The 14,254-nt window shown below is 50.1% G+C and overlaps 1 protein-coding gene across 4 annotated transcripts in view; it reads right to left on the minus strand.

Moving 5' to 3' along the window:
• Positions 1-14,254, minus strand: part of KCNIP2 (potassium voltage-gated channel interacting protein 2) — a 564,205-nt gene that overhangs the window by 10,331 nt on the left and 539,620 nt on the right. For all 4 annotated transcript variants that reach the window (XM_077455685.1, XM_077455683.1, XM_077455682.1 and 1 more), the window contains 5 exons: positions 12,668-12,737; positions 6,990-7,060; positions 4,987-5,094; positions 2,519-2,623; positions 2,368-2,430 (listed from right to left, as the gene is read on the minus strand). In XM_077455685.1, the coding sequence (XP_077311811.1) occupies positions 2,368-2,430; positions 2,519-2,623; positions 4,987-5,094; positions 6,990-7,060; positions 12,668-12,737 (417 nt within the window). The remainder of the gene's footprint in view (positions 1-2,367; positions 2,431-2,518; positions 2,624-4,986; positions 5,095-6,989; positions 7,061-12,667; positions 12,738-14,254) is intronic.

Here is a 14,254-nt window from a genome sequence, read left to right on the forward strand (position 1 = left end):
GCAGCCAGCCGATTTATTGGGGCCAGGGATGCATCGTTGGTTACTAGGACACTGGCAGCTGCTGTTGCCCTAGCAACCAATGCCGCATCTCCAGCCATATTTGTTCAATGATGTCAGCTAGCACCCCTGGCCCCTGTATTTACGTTCAGCTCTCAGTCGGGGAATCTACCAGCAGCCATTTGATTGGGGCCAGGGATTCGTCATTGGTTGCTAGGGAACTGGCAGATGCTTGTGCCCTAACAACCAATGGGGATCCCCAGCCATATTTGGTCAATGATGTCAGCTAGCATCCCTGGCCCCTGCGTTTACTTTCAGCACTCAGCTGGGGAACCTCCCAGCAGCCAGTTAATTGGGGCCGGGGATGTGTCATTAGTTGCTAGGACACTGGCAGCTGCTGGTGCCCTAGCAACGAATGATGCATACCCAGCAATATTTGGTCAATGATGTCTGCTAGAATCGCTGGCCCTTTTGTTTAAGCTCAACTCTCTGTTGGCAAATACTTGCAGCCACCAGCGTTCTAGCAGCTAATGAGTCCTGAACATGAAACCCTTACATTTAGTGGTGGTAATATTACCACCACCGATTAAATGCTTTCCCAGCAACCAAAGGTTTGGTTCGGAGAGTGGGGCGAACAGACCATCTAGTTAGGCCTCTCTGTGTCACTTGGAACTCGTACACCATCCCTAATTGGTACCCTATTAAGCATGTTAAATGGAATTTATGTGGGATGTTTGTTATAAACATCATTGTATCGGCATAATTTAGCTATATTAACCTCTTCCTGCTGGCCATATGCATATATATGCAGCACAGTGGTGGGCTTTACCACAGTGCCTCCATACCTATGCATACAGTTGGTGCTGCTGTTGTGTAGTGAGAATGTGCTCGCTCCCCACTACCAGCACTGTGATTGTGCTGTCACCAACAGCTCCCATCACTGTGTGTGGATCTTCTGGCTCCAGACAGCCAATTAGAGTGACCCATGATAAATGGTTAAGGATCTCCACTCAGGCTATCAAGGTCTGATGAGTTGGATGCCATTGACTGGTGAGGGTGCAGGCAGGCTGAGGAAAGGTCCATCCAGACCCAAAGCACGCTGCAGAAATGGGAAGAAATAGCCACAACCCCTGCACACCTCACCCGGCCCAGATGGTTAGCAGGTAAAAGCAGCCTCAGCTCAAATCATCTACACCACGTCTCCAACATGTTTTGCCCCACCCTAGGGCTTAATCATGGAGCTTATGGAGATCTCAATGATTAACCCCCAGAGCGGGGTGGCACATGTTGGGGGCATGGTCTGAATGAATCCAGCTGAGGCTGCTTTTGCCTGCTAAAAACTCAGGTGAGGTGTGCGGCGGTCGGGCTATCTCTTCCTATTTCTGCAGCCAATCACAGTAATCACACGATTAAGAGTTTGCCAGCCTGCTTCCAGAATTAAGATCGCCCAAAAGGGTCAGCTCCTGCTGGCAGAGAAGGGTCAGCAAGCCCCCCATGACATTACATTTATTTAGTCTTGGTGACCATTGTCCACAAAACTTTGTTTAAGCTCAACTCTCTGCTGGAGAATCTCTCAGCATCCAGTTGATTGGCACCAGCGATGCATCATTGATTGCTAGGACATTGGCATCTGCCAGTGCCCTAGCAACCAATGACGCATCCCCACCTATTTTTGCTCATATTGGCCATAATGGGTGCAGACTGAGGAGAGGTTCGTCCAGACCCAAAGTACGCTGCAGAAAAGGGAGGAGATAGCCCAACCGCCGCACACCTCACCCAGCCCGAGTGGTTAGCAGGTAAAAGCAGCCTCAGCTCGATTCATCCACACCACATCTCCGACATGTTTAGCCCCACCCTGGGGCTTAACCATGGAGATCTCCATGATTAAGTCCCAGGGTGGGACAAGACATGTTGGGGACATGGTCTGAAGGCTGCTTTTACCTGCTAGCCACTCGGACCGGGTGAGGTGTGCGGTGGTTGGGCTATCTCTTTCTATTTCTGCAGTCAATCACAGGGATCACATGAACTGCTTCCAGCATTAAGATCGCCCTATAGTGTTGGCGCCTTCTAGCAGAGAAGGGTCAGCAAACGCCATATGACCATATATTTATTTAGTCCTAGTGACCATTGCCCCCAAAACAGAATGTGATGGGAAATCTAAGGATTGCCACTGAAACAGGAATTATCAGGGGAAGTCCTCCAATGGGGACTGGTGACAACTGTTTAAAAGTTGAATCTCTATCATTCAGTGACCAAACAAAGCAGTTGGGCGAGCAAACAGAAGATGAGTATGGGCGGGGCACAGATTCAATGTAACCATGCACAATATCATTATCGTTCCAGTATGGAGCCCATAAATCACCACATTACCTTCTGACATGATTCTATGAATTCTTCGATTGTGACTACACCATCCTTATTTTTATCCATTTTCTAAGGAAAAAAAAAGAGACTGACATGTTAAATACGCAGAGCAGTGTGATGGACACAGTATGGCGATTCATTGGTCTGGAAAAATCACCTGGAAAAAGTTCTCTACATGCTCTCGGGGTGCCTCTTCCCTCATATTCGGGTAGGTGTACTTCCCCATCATGTCGTATATGGACTTCATGATGTCCATCATCTCCTGCAAGAAGACAATAGACATAGTAACATAATAACTTGAGCTTCAGTGATCAAACATATATTGTCTGATAGGTGCAGGTCGATGCAGCCCCCTCCCCCTTCCTGAAAACCCTGCCCATGTATTCCAGATTTTGCAGGTTTACGGAACCCCCAACTCTTAATTCCAGAAGGTGGGGCAAACAAAATAATTCACTGGATGTAGATTTCAGAGCAGGGTTTGGGCACCAGTACTGGGTAGCATTGTTATTGTAGATCAGCCCTTACCAGTGTTGCCATTGCCAACCGTCAGTATTTTTACTGGCAGCCAGTAAAAAATTGGCACTCTTCTCCTGTTGGTAAATGCCAGTAATGCCCCATACACACGAGCGGAATTTCCGACAGAAAAAGTCAGACGAGAGCTTTTCACCGTATATTCCGATGGTGTGTATGCCCCATTGGACTTTTTACGTCGAAAATTCTGATGGACCTAGAAAGAGAACATGTTCCATATTTTTTCGACGGGATCAATTCCTATCGGGAAAACCGCTTGTCTGTATGCTGTTCTGACGACCCAAAAAAGACACATGCTCTGAAGCAAGTAGCTATTGGTTACTGGCTATTGAACTTCCGTTTTCTAGTCCAGTCGTACGTGTTCTACGTCACCGCGTTATTAGCAGTTGGAATTTGGTGTGACCGTGTGTATGCAAGACGGCTTGAGGGAAATTCCGTCGGAATTCCATCGAAAAAACCTTCAGCGTTTATTCCGATGGCAAGACCGGTCATTTGTACGTGGCATAAGAGGAAAAGGTTGCCAGTAAAAAATATGGCTGTGACGTTTGGCTCAGAACTGCGCATGGCCAACCGAGACTATCCAAGTGCCTGCTATAGTGTGTTAGGGCGGTGCTGGCGGGTCAGGTGGAGGCGGTGTCTGAGCGTGTCGTGTGATTTCATGGTGCAAGGGAGCCCTGTGTGCGGGTCTGCAGGATGGGATTAAGGCAAGCCAGGAGTGGGTCTGTCAGTGCTGTTTGGATTGGAGGGGACTGAAGGGACTACCTGGCATGTAGAAAGAATGTCACTGTGACTCAGGAAGGGGCGGGTCCTGTCGGTGATCCGTGCTGCGGCACACTGTTGTCAGTATCACTGTGAGAGTCAATTTCATGTGTGCATCACCCATTCTAATGTATTGCCTTGCTGAGTCCTGTCCCTGAACTACTTCCTATATTAAAAATAAAATAAGAAATATGCTTTTTGCCTTAAAGCGGAGGTCCACCCTAAAATGGACCTTCCGCTCATCGGAATCCTCCCCCCCTCCGGCGCCACAATTGGCACCTTTCAGGGGGGAGGGGGGTGCAGTTACCTGGATAATCCAGGTAACTGCACCCACTTCCGGGATAGCTCTCTGCGGAAAGGGGCGTAGATTACGCCCCTTTCCGCAAGTGCCCGCCCCCTTCCGCAAGTGCCCCGCTGCCTGCTGGGAAACACACAGATCCCAGAGGCAGCGGGGACCGTCCTTATTGCGCAGCGCGACTCGCGCATGCGCAGTAGGGAACCGGGAAATGAAGCCGAAAGGCTCCATTTCCTGATTCCCATACCCAAGATGGCGGCGGCAGCACCCGAGTGACGATCTAGAGATCGGCTTCGGGTGCCGACATCGCGGGCGCGCTGGGCGGGTAAGTGTCACTATTTTAAAAGTCAGCAGCTGCAGTATTTGTAGCTGCTGGCTTTTAAAAAAAAAAAAAAACGCGGAGTCCCGGCGGACTCCCGCTTTAATATCTACCCTAAATCACATTGCTAATTGCATATTGTACTTATCTGTAGCCTAATTTGCACTTAAAACTGGAATTTTGTAACTTTTGGAACTGCCAGTAAACTTTTGGAACTGCCTGTAACTTTTGGAACTGCACAGCCAGTTGGCTGTGCCAGTAAATTTTGGGTGTCGTGTCAGTAAATTTTCGATCTGGTAGGTTGGCAACACTGGCCTTTACTCAACCTTTTTACCACAGAGGAGAGTCATTAACATACCGTAATTATTTGGACTCAGGGAACCCCTGCAAAAATAGATGTCAATGGGAAGAATGCCCCGTAAATTGGTGATCAGTGGAAAGAATGCTCCTTACATTGGTAGCTAATGGGAAGAATGTCCCTTACATTGGTGTTCAGTGGGAAGAATGCCATTTACCTTGGTAGCCAATGGGAAGAATGCTTCTTACATTGGTAGCCAATGGGAAGAATGCCCCTTACATTTGTGGTCAGTTGGAAGAATGCCATTTACTTTGGTAGTGAATGGGAAAAATGTTGGGAGGTGGGGTGGAGGACTATAATGTGGAAGGACAAGGCGCTTTGCTAGGGAATTAAGTCATCATCATTGTGAATAGACACTCGTACCTCTTTAGTTATACAGCCATCTTTGTTTAGGTCATACAAATTAAAGGCCCAGTTCAGTCTGTCGTCTATACTCCCTCGCAAGATGACTGACAATCCTGCTACAAAATCCTACAGGAGAAAGAATACTGATCAGAGATATGTCATAAAAACAGCCAACAATCTACTCCTTCTCCCCCAGCATCCCAACCTCCTTCTCCTCCGGCATCCCAACCTCCTTCTCCCCCAGTGTCCTTTTTCCCCAGCATCCCAACCTCCTTCTCTTCCACCATCTCATCCGCATTCTCTCCCAGCTTCCCAACCTCCCTCTCCCCCAGCATCCAAACCTCCTTCTGCCCCAGTGTCCCAACGTTCTTCTCCCCAAGTGCCCTTTTCCCCCAGCATCCCAACCTCTCCCCAGCCCAACCCCCCCCCCCCCCCCCAGCATCCCAACCTCCTTCTCCCACAGCAACCCAACCTACTTCTTCCCCAGCATCCCAACCTCCTTCTTCCCCAGCCTCCCAACCTCCTTCTACTCCCCCAGCATTCCAACCTCCTTCTCCTCCAGCATCCCAACCTCCTTCTCCCCCAGTGTCCCTTTTCCCCAGCATCCAAACCTCCTTCTCCCCCAGTGTCCTGATGTTCTTCTCCCCAAGTGCCCTTTTCCCCCAGCATTCCATCCTCATTCTCACCCAGCAACCCAACCTCCTTCTACTCCCCCAGCATTCCAACCTCCTTCTCCTCCAGCATCCCAACCTCATTCTCCCCCGTGTCCTTTTTCCCCAGCATCCCAACCTCCTTCTCCCACAGCATCCCAACCTCCTTCTCCCACAGCATCCCAACCTCCTTCTCCCACAGCATCCCAACCTACTTCTCCCCCAGCATCCAAACTTCCTTCTCCCAAGAATCCCAACCTCCTTCTCCCCCAGCATCCAAATCTCGTCCCCCAGTGTCCAAACCTCCTTCCCCCCCAGCATCCAAATCTCCTTCTCCCACAGCATCCAAATCTCCTTCTCCCACAGCAACCCAACCTCCTTCTCCCCCAGCGTCCCAACCTCCTTCTCCCCCAGCGTCCCAACCTCCTTCTCCCCCAGCGTCCCAACCTCCTTCTCCCCCAGCGTCCCAACCTCCTTCTCCCCCAGCGTCCCAACCTCCTTATCCCCCAGCCTCCCAACCTCCTTCTCCCCCAGCCTCCCAACCTCCTTCTCCCCCAGCCTCCCAACCTCCTTCTCCCCCAGCGCCCCAAGCTCCTTCTCCCCCAGTGTCCAAACCTCCTTCTCCCCCAACATCCAAACCTCCTTCATCCCACCATCTCATCCTCCTTCTCCCCCAGCATCCCATCCTCCTTCTCCCCCATCATCCCAACCTCCTTCTCCCCCATCATCCCAACCTCCTTCTCCTCCACAATCACAACCTGCTTCTCCCCCACATCCCATCCTCCTCCCCAGCATCCCAACCTCCTTCTCCCCCAGCCACCTTATTTTCTGTCTGAAGGACGTCCAGCATCATCTACGACTTTCCTCCCCAGTCCGACTGTCCCTAGCCCTCCCCTTTCATTCATTGGATTGCCACTCTTTCAATCATAAAAGCTCAGCGCCACATGTGGGCGTTACCTATGCAAATACAGCCTGCCTGAGAACACCCACGCCTCCAGACTGACATCCACCAATCAAGGCACTGTGATGTTTCCATAAATCCTCCCAGGAGCCAATCCATTGCTTGCATCAGGACTGAGGGCTCTGGGGAGGAGTACTGAGGCGGGGCGATGTGATGTTATCAGGAAGCAACCTGCTGGACCCTCCTACCAGCCATGATCTGCCTACATTGCATAGAAAAGACCAGAGACCCAGAGATGACATCACTGGATTTAAAATAAGATATGTAATGAAAACAGAAAGGTTTTATTTAAAAATGTCATCATCATGTTGAGGAGGAGGAGGGGGCCAGAGAAGGCAAAATACAAGCAGATGATATCTTAGGTTTAATTTAGCACAGTGTTCAATAGTTTCTTATTAAATGACACTTACCTCAAAACTGATGGAGCCGTTGTGGTCGGTGTCAAATGCATTGAATAGAAAATGTGCGTACATGCTGGAGTCTGCAACACAAAGGTGATAAGAGGGAGTGAGGAGCACAATATGAGAAATATCAGAACCATTAAAGATTTACTTGCTAGAAAGTTATTTAGAAACCCCAAACACTTATCTGACATTTCTCTCCTATATATAAAAATATGCATTTTTTTGCTAGAACCCCCAAACATTTTATATATAAATGCAAGCTTTTTTTTCCTCAATGAATAGGTGCAGGAACTTCTCCCTTCTGAGTCACCCTCCTTCGTCTCCGCCCCCCTACCCACCTTTGAGTACCATCCCTTGGTTCCACCCCCTACCCACCTCCCTGTACTGCCCCTTTTAGAGAATACAGAACCAAGTATAATTTTCTGCTACTAATTAATTTGTATGGAACTTGATAGACCCCCCCCACCCCAATAACAATAGACCCCACCCCAGCAACAATGGATCCCCCACACAAAAATAGATCCCCCCCCCCCAGAAACGGTAGACCCCCTAGCAACAATGGATCCCCCATGCAACAATAGAATCCCCCAGAAACAAAGTACCACCCCTGCAACTGTAGACCCCCCAGCAGCAACAACAAGGTTTAGGAGTGTGTCTATGGGAATGTTTGACCATTCTTCCCAGAAGCCCATTTGTGAGGTCAGACACTGATGTTGTATGAGAAGGCCTGGCTCACAGTCTCCACTCTAATTCATCCCGAAGGTGTTCTATCGGGTTGAGGTCAGGACTCTGTGCAGGCCAGTCAAGTTCCTCCACCCCAAACTCACTCATCCATGTCTTTTATGGACCTTGACAAAAAGAGGGGGGGAAGGGGAAATTAAGACTTTATATGAGGCAAAGAATGTATAGGTTCATCTACCTCCATCCATGACCAAGTATTATAGGAAAAATGGGATGGGACTTTAAATGAAGCATAGCTGCAAGGTAGGTATGCAAGGACATATCTGAAATTGATTGGCTAGCTTTAAAATTTGAGGGTAAGAAATAATAACATGAGTAACAATAATATAAATTGATTATATTCATATATGTATACAGTCAAGTTCCTCCACCCCAAACTCGCTCATCCATTTCTTTATGGACCTTGCTTTGTGCACTGGTCCAAATCATTTGGTGGGGGGGGGGGGGGGGGGGGTTATGGTGTGGGGTTGTTTTTCAGGGGTTGGGCTTGTGGTTGGGCTTCACTGGAACTAAGGGGCCAAGCCCAACCCAGTTCCAGTGAAGGCAATTCTTAAAGTGTTTGTTAAGGCAACAAAATAAGTCCATGCCAGCCCCTCTATTAGAGGCTGGCATAGCACACTGTATAAGCTGCATTTAAAAATGAGCGGACAGTACACTTACAGACAGTACACTTACAATACAATTCAAATACAGGAGGAATCGGAAGTCGCTTTTGTAATAGCATGGACTGTGACAGGGCTATCACATGGTACAGATGCGCTGTGATTGGCCCTGTCTGTACCATGTGATCACTATGACCAGTCACAGAGATCGTCACAATAGTACACAATTAAAGACTATGAATGAAAGCCCTTCATGGTGCACAACTGACATGTGATCACTGTGATTGGTCACAGCGATCACATGGTACCCGGGCCAGCCCACCACCTTCTCAGGCTTACCAGCTCGCCCAAGAAACATTCCAATTGTGCCACAGAGGCGAACAAAGAGTAGATTGTCTTTGATCGCCTCTATGGCCTTGGAGGACCGGAGCGACGTTATGATGTAATTTCCAGTCCAGGGTTGGAAGTAAACAATTTTTTTTTTTTTAAAAGCAAAAGATCAAAAAACATTTTGTTTTTAAAGGTAAAGAAGAGATTTGGGATCTTTTTGGACATGTGCAATTAGTTTCGTTCCAATTTTTTTTTTAGGTTTAGGAGATATTGCTTGGACCTACAGGTAAGCCTTAATCTAGGCTTAACTGCAGGTCAAAGTGGTTTGTAAGGGTTTACAACCACTTTAAATTGTCATAGCTATTCATCCAGCAAAAAATGCATGTACATTCATTCTGTGCAAACTAACCAGCCCCTGTGAGAATGTAGCAAACAAAAAAAAAAAAGTTCTTTTGGTCGAATGTTCTTCGCTTATTATGGGCAGTAGTGAAGATTGGTGCATTCATAATGAACATGGAGTGAATTTGAAATATAGCATACTCCATTATGTCCACTAGGTGGAGCCAGCGATCATCGGAAGTAAATAGTAAGAAGACATACAATGTTACAATTTTAGAGAAGGCTGGCGGGAGGGCACAGTATGGGGGGGATCAGGATGAGATGGTACGGGGGGGGGGGGGGGAGGTTAGGAAGGCACAGTACAGGAGGGTCAGGGAGACACGGTATTGGAGGGGTGGGGTCGGGAATGCACAGTACTGGGGGGGGGTGGGGTCAGGGAGACACGGTACGGGGGGGGGGCTCAGGAAGACACAGTACGGGGGGGGGTCAGGAATGCACACCACTGGGCAGGGGGTCAGAACGGCACAGTACAGGGGGGTCAGGAATGCACACCACTGGGGGGGGGGGCAGAAAGGCACAGTACAGGGGTTTCAGGAAGACACGGTACAGGAGGGGGGTCAGAAAGGCACAGTACAGGGGGGTCAGAAAGATACAGTACAGGAGGGGGGGTCAGGAATGCACACCACTGGGGGGGGGTGTCAGAAAGTCACAGTACAGGGGGGTGGGGGTCAAGGAAACACTGTACAGGGGGAGTCAGGAATGCACACCACGGGGGGGGGGGGGTCAGAAAGGCACAGTACAGGGGGGTCAAGGAAACACGGTACGGGGGGGTAAGGAATGCACACAAGTAGGGAGGGGGGTCAGAAAGGCACAGTACAGGGGGGGGGGTCAGGAATGCACACCACTGGGGGGGGGGGGTCAGAAAGGCACAGTACAGGGGGATCAGGGAAACACGATATGGGGGGGGGGTGAGGAATGCACACCACTAGGGAGGGGGGGTCAGAAAGGCACAGTACAAGGGGGGGGTTAGGAATGCACACCACTGGGGGGGCAGAAAGGCACAGTACAGGGGGATCAGGGAAACACAGTACGGGGGGGGGTTGAGGAATGCACACCACTAGGGAGGGGGGGTCAGAAAGGCACAGTACAGGGGGGGGGGTCAGGAATGCACACCACTGGGGGGGCAGAAAGGCACAGTACAGGGAGGTCAGGGAGACACGGTACGGGGGGGGGGGGGGGTGAGGCATGCACACCACTAGAGAGGGGGGATGCACACCAAAGGGGGGTCAGGGAGACATGGTACGGGGGGTCAGGAATGCACACCACTGGGGGGGGTCAGAAAGGCACAGTACAGGGGGGGTCAGGGAGACACGGACGGGGGGGTCAGGAATGCACACCACTTGGGGGGATCAGAAAGGCACAGTACAGGGAGGTCATGGAGACACGGTACAGGGGGGGGGGGGTTGAGGAATGCACACCACTAGGAAGGGGGGGTCAGAAAGGCACAGTACGGGGGGTCAGGGAGACACGGTACAGGAGGAGTCAGAAATGCACACCACTGGGGGGGGGGGGTCAGAAAGGCACAGTAAAGGGGGGTCAGGGAGACAAAGTACAGGGGGGGGTCAGGAATGCACACCACGGGGGGGGGGGGGGTCAGAAAGGCACAGTAAAGGGGGGTCAGGGAGACAAAGTACAGGGGGGGGTCAGGAATGCACACCACTGGGGGGGGGGGCCAGGAGGGGGAGAACTCGCACAAGAGCTTGAACCCACCAAGCTATCCTGCAGCTGTCATAGGCTGGCAGGGGCGGGGAATGCCCTTGCCTGCTCGGATTAGCTATGGCAAGCTTCCACTTTGCTGCGCAGCTCTGCCAGTTGGGGATTGGCGAGGCAGGGACAAGATCGTGATCTACCTGTCACCTGCCTGCGGTCCACCGGTAGATTGTAATCGACGGGTTGCCAACCCTCATCTTACATTTATATACAAATTTTATGTTTTTTTTTAATCTTTCTATATAAATACACCCTTTAGGGCTTGTTCACGCAGGTGGGGGGTTAAAAGCAGATGGTTGAGCCGTAGTTTAACTGTCCTCCCCCCGAAACACAGACATCATGCAGCCGCTGGGGGCTGTACACATGCTGCAGGCCGCGATGCTTTGCAGCCACAGCAACAATTAAACTCCAATTGCATTTGGCAGGCAATGCTGCCGTTCAAGTGAATGGGGCTGCACCACCCAATGCCCTGCACCTGCTTGCAATGCATGCGGTGGGTCGGCGTTTTTGAAGGTTAAAGCAGGTAGTGAGGAAGCAACATATCACTTCTTCATTGCCTGTGAAACACCTCTGATAAGCGATCCAATGCACACTGCTTTTCAGAGAGGGTAGTAATGACAGCATGTGAACAGCCCCTATGGGATGCTTTGTGTATTTCCTCCCAGATCTGTGCAGTCATCCAGTGTGAGACTTCCTGTAATAAAGACCGCTCACTACTGCCCCCTCTCCTTGTGCAGGGGGACCGGTCTTGTCTCCGCCCCCTCCTGTAGTTTTCTGCAGGCAGTCTGTGGTGGGTGGAGCCTGCTCCCCATCTTTCTGCACAGGCAATGTAGCGCACAATGATGACATAACTGCTACTTTCAGAAGGTTATATCTGGGTTTTTAAAGGCATTCAGTGTACATAAAGTAGATTTATATTATTTGTAGCTATTGAGGAATTTATTTAAATTAAATTATTTGTGTCCGGAGTTCAGCTTTTACTAATTAGTAAATTCGGAGTTATACTCAATTCTTGACTTTTCCTGCCTCTTAAGCCTCCCCATTGGACGGTGAAGCTGTCCATCACATACAACCAGGGCTGCTATTAGAAATCATGGGGCCCCTGGTACAGCCTACCTGGCAGGGCCCCCCCTGAATATATAAAAAAATACACTAAAATAATTATTAGCGGACACAAACATAACAGAGAACCCGTGTGAATAAACCCTTTTTTAAAGTTTTTTTTAACAATTTTTAAACATATTTTTTTAATAATGTTTTATAAATGTTTACTTTTTTTTTAATTCTTTTATTTTACAAACTTTCAAAATACATTTTTTACAAATGTTTTTTTTTTTTTATGGGACCGGGAGGGGGTGCTACCCGCCCCCTCCCGGTCCCGTAAAAAAAAAAATTGTAAAAAAATAATTTTGAAAATTAGTAAAATAAAATAATAAAATAGTGACAGAGGGGATCAGAAGCAGGCAGAACAAGGAGGGGGATCGGAGCGGTGGAAGTAATTACAGGAACAATGCCCTGTGCCTGTGTCTCTCTCTGCAGCAGCTGAAAGCTGTCAGGAGGGAGAAAAAACAGACTTTCAGCTGCTGCAGAGAGCCACACAGGACATCCTTCTGCAGCATGGGCAGTAGGGGGATTCGGCACCACACAGACTAATTGGGGTGTGCTCAGGCACACCTGGCACACCCTCCTTGCTCTAATGTTACAGAAAGTGTTAAGATTTTCTTCATCTATCTATAAATCGGGATCTGCTGAATGCAGGTCTCACTGCGGATGTCCTCTTCACCCCGCTCATGTATTTTTATCATCATGCACTCAGTCTGAATTGTCTGGGTTTGTCACCGGTGTAATAATCATTACTCACAATGATAATGATAAATCTTAATAATGACGAGTACATCTTACCTCCCTGTGGAAAGAACTGGGAGTAGATTTGTTTGAAGTTATCTTCATTGACGATGCCACTGGGACATTCCTGTGACAAGAAATTAGAATATCTGAACGTTGTATCTAAATGTTGCATATTGAACAGTTTAACAGACACAGATCCTTTCCCAGCCGCCCCGCACTGCGCGGTCCTTAGAACAAACGTATTCTTTGATGTAACCGTTTCCTTTTATTCTGTGTCGCCGAGACAGCATGTACCTACCCCCAGAAGATGCCACACCCCTGAGAAATCGCCCAACAATATGGCCACATGGAATATGAAAGGAGGCAACAAATCTCCACCTGTGCATGGGCAAGACACCGAGGTGTAAGTAGAATCTTCAGGGCCCTGGTGCAAGAAACCATAAAAGGCCCCCCAGACCCCCGGGCCAAAGCCCTTCCATCTGAGCCCGGTGGTGGAAGCTTTGCAAATTCGACCCTGGTAGCCTCACCACTGGTTGCTATAGTTTTTTTGTTATTTTATTTTTTATTATTTTTTACCATTTTATTTATGTAATTATCTTTTACAAATGTATTTTTTATTTTTTAGGAGCCATTTGGGGGGGGGGGGGGCGCTTTGGTGCGATATCAGGGGTCTAAACAGACATTTGATGTTTCACCTTTAAGACAGGAGATTGAGGGCAGAGGCTTCCCATTCATTTACGAACCAAAGCATAGCAAACACAGTTTACTGCGCTTCAGTTCTGAATGCACAGAGTCAGTGATAGTTATCTAGGCAGCGGTCATCGGTGGCCATCCGAGGAGTGGCGGGGATTGGGGAACCAAGCAATGGAGGGGATCGGGCATCCCAGGAGTGGCGGAAACGGGGCACCAGGCAGTGGGGGTATCGGGCATCAGTGGCTATCCGAGGAGTGGTGGGGGTGTCGGGGCACCAGGCAGCGGGGGGGGGGGGGAGGATCGGGCATCCTAGGATCTGCGGAAATGAGGCACCAGACAGCAGGGGGATCGGCATCCAAGGAAGGGATGGAATGGGGCACCAGGCAGTGGGAGGATCGGGCATTGGTGGCCATCAGAGGAGTGGTGGAGATCGGGGTACCAGGCAGCGCGGGGGGGGGGGGGGTCGGGCATCTGAGGAACGGCGGAAATGGGGCACCTGGCAGTGAGGGGATCGGTATCCAAGGAGCGGCGGGAATGGGGCACCAGGCAGTGGGGGGATCGGGCATTGGCAGCCATCTGAGGAGTGGTGGGGATCGTGGCACCAATCAGCGGTGGGGATCAGTCATCCGAGGAGTGGAAGGAACGGGGCACCAGGCAGCGGGGGATCGGGCATAGACGGGCATTTGAGGAACGGGCATCCTAGGATCTGCGGAAATGAGGCACCAGACAGCAGGGGGATCGGCATCCAAGGAAGGGATGGAACGGGGCACCAGGCAGCGGGGGATCGGGCATAGACGGGCATTCGAGGAACGGCGGGATCGGGGCAAAAAGCAGAAGCGGCAATCGGGCATCCGAGGAGCGGTGGGGATCGGGGCACCAGGCAGCCTCGGGGATCGGGCATCCAGGCATCGGCCAGTGGCTCTTCTCCTCCTTGCTTTCACCGTGTGT

This window comes from Lithobates pipiens, unplaced genomic scaffold, assembly GCF_037356315.1.
Source record: "Lithobates pipiens isolate NorthernLeopardFrog02 unplaced genomic scaffold, aLitPip1_a1.2 Scaffold_25, whole genome shotgun sequence".
NCBI classification, from domain to species: domain Eukaryota; kingdom Metazoa; phylum Chordata; class Amphibia; order Anura; family Ranidae; genus Lithobates; species Lithobates pipiens.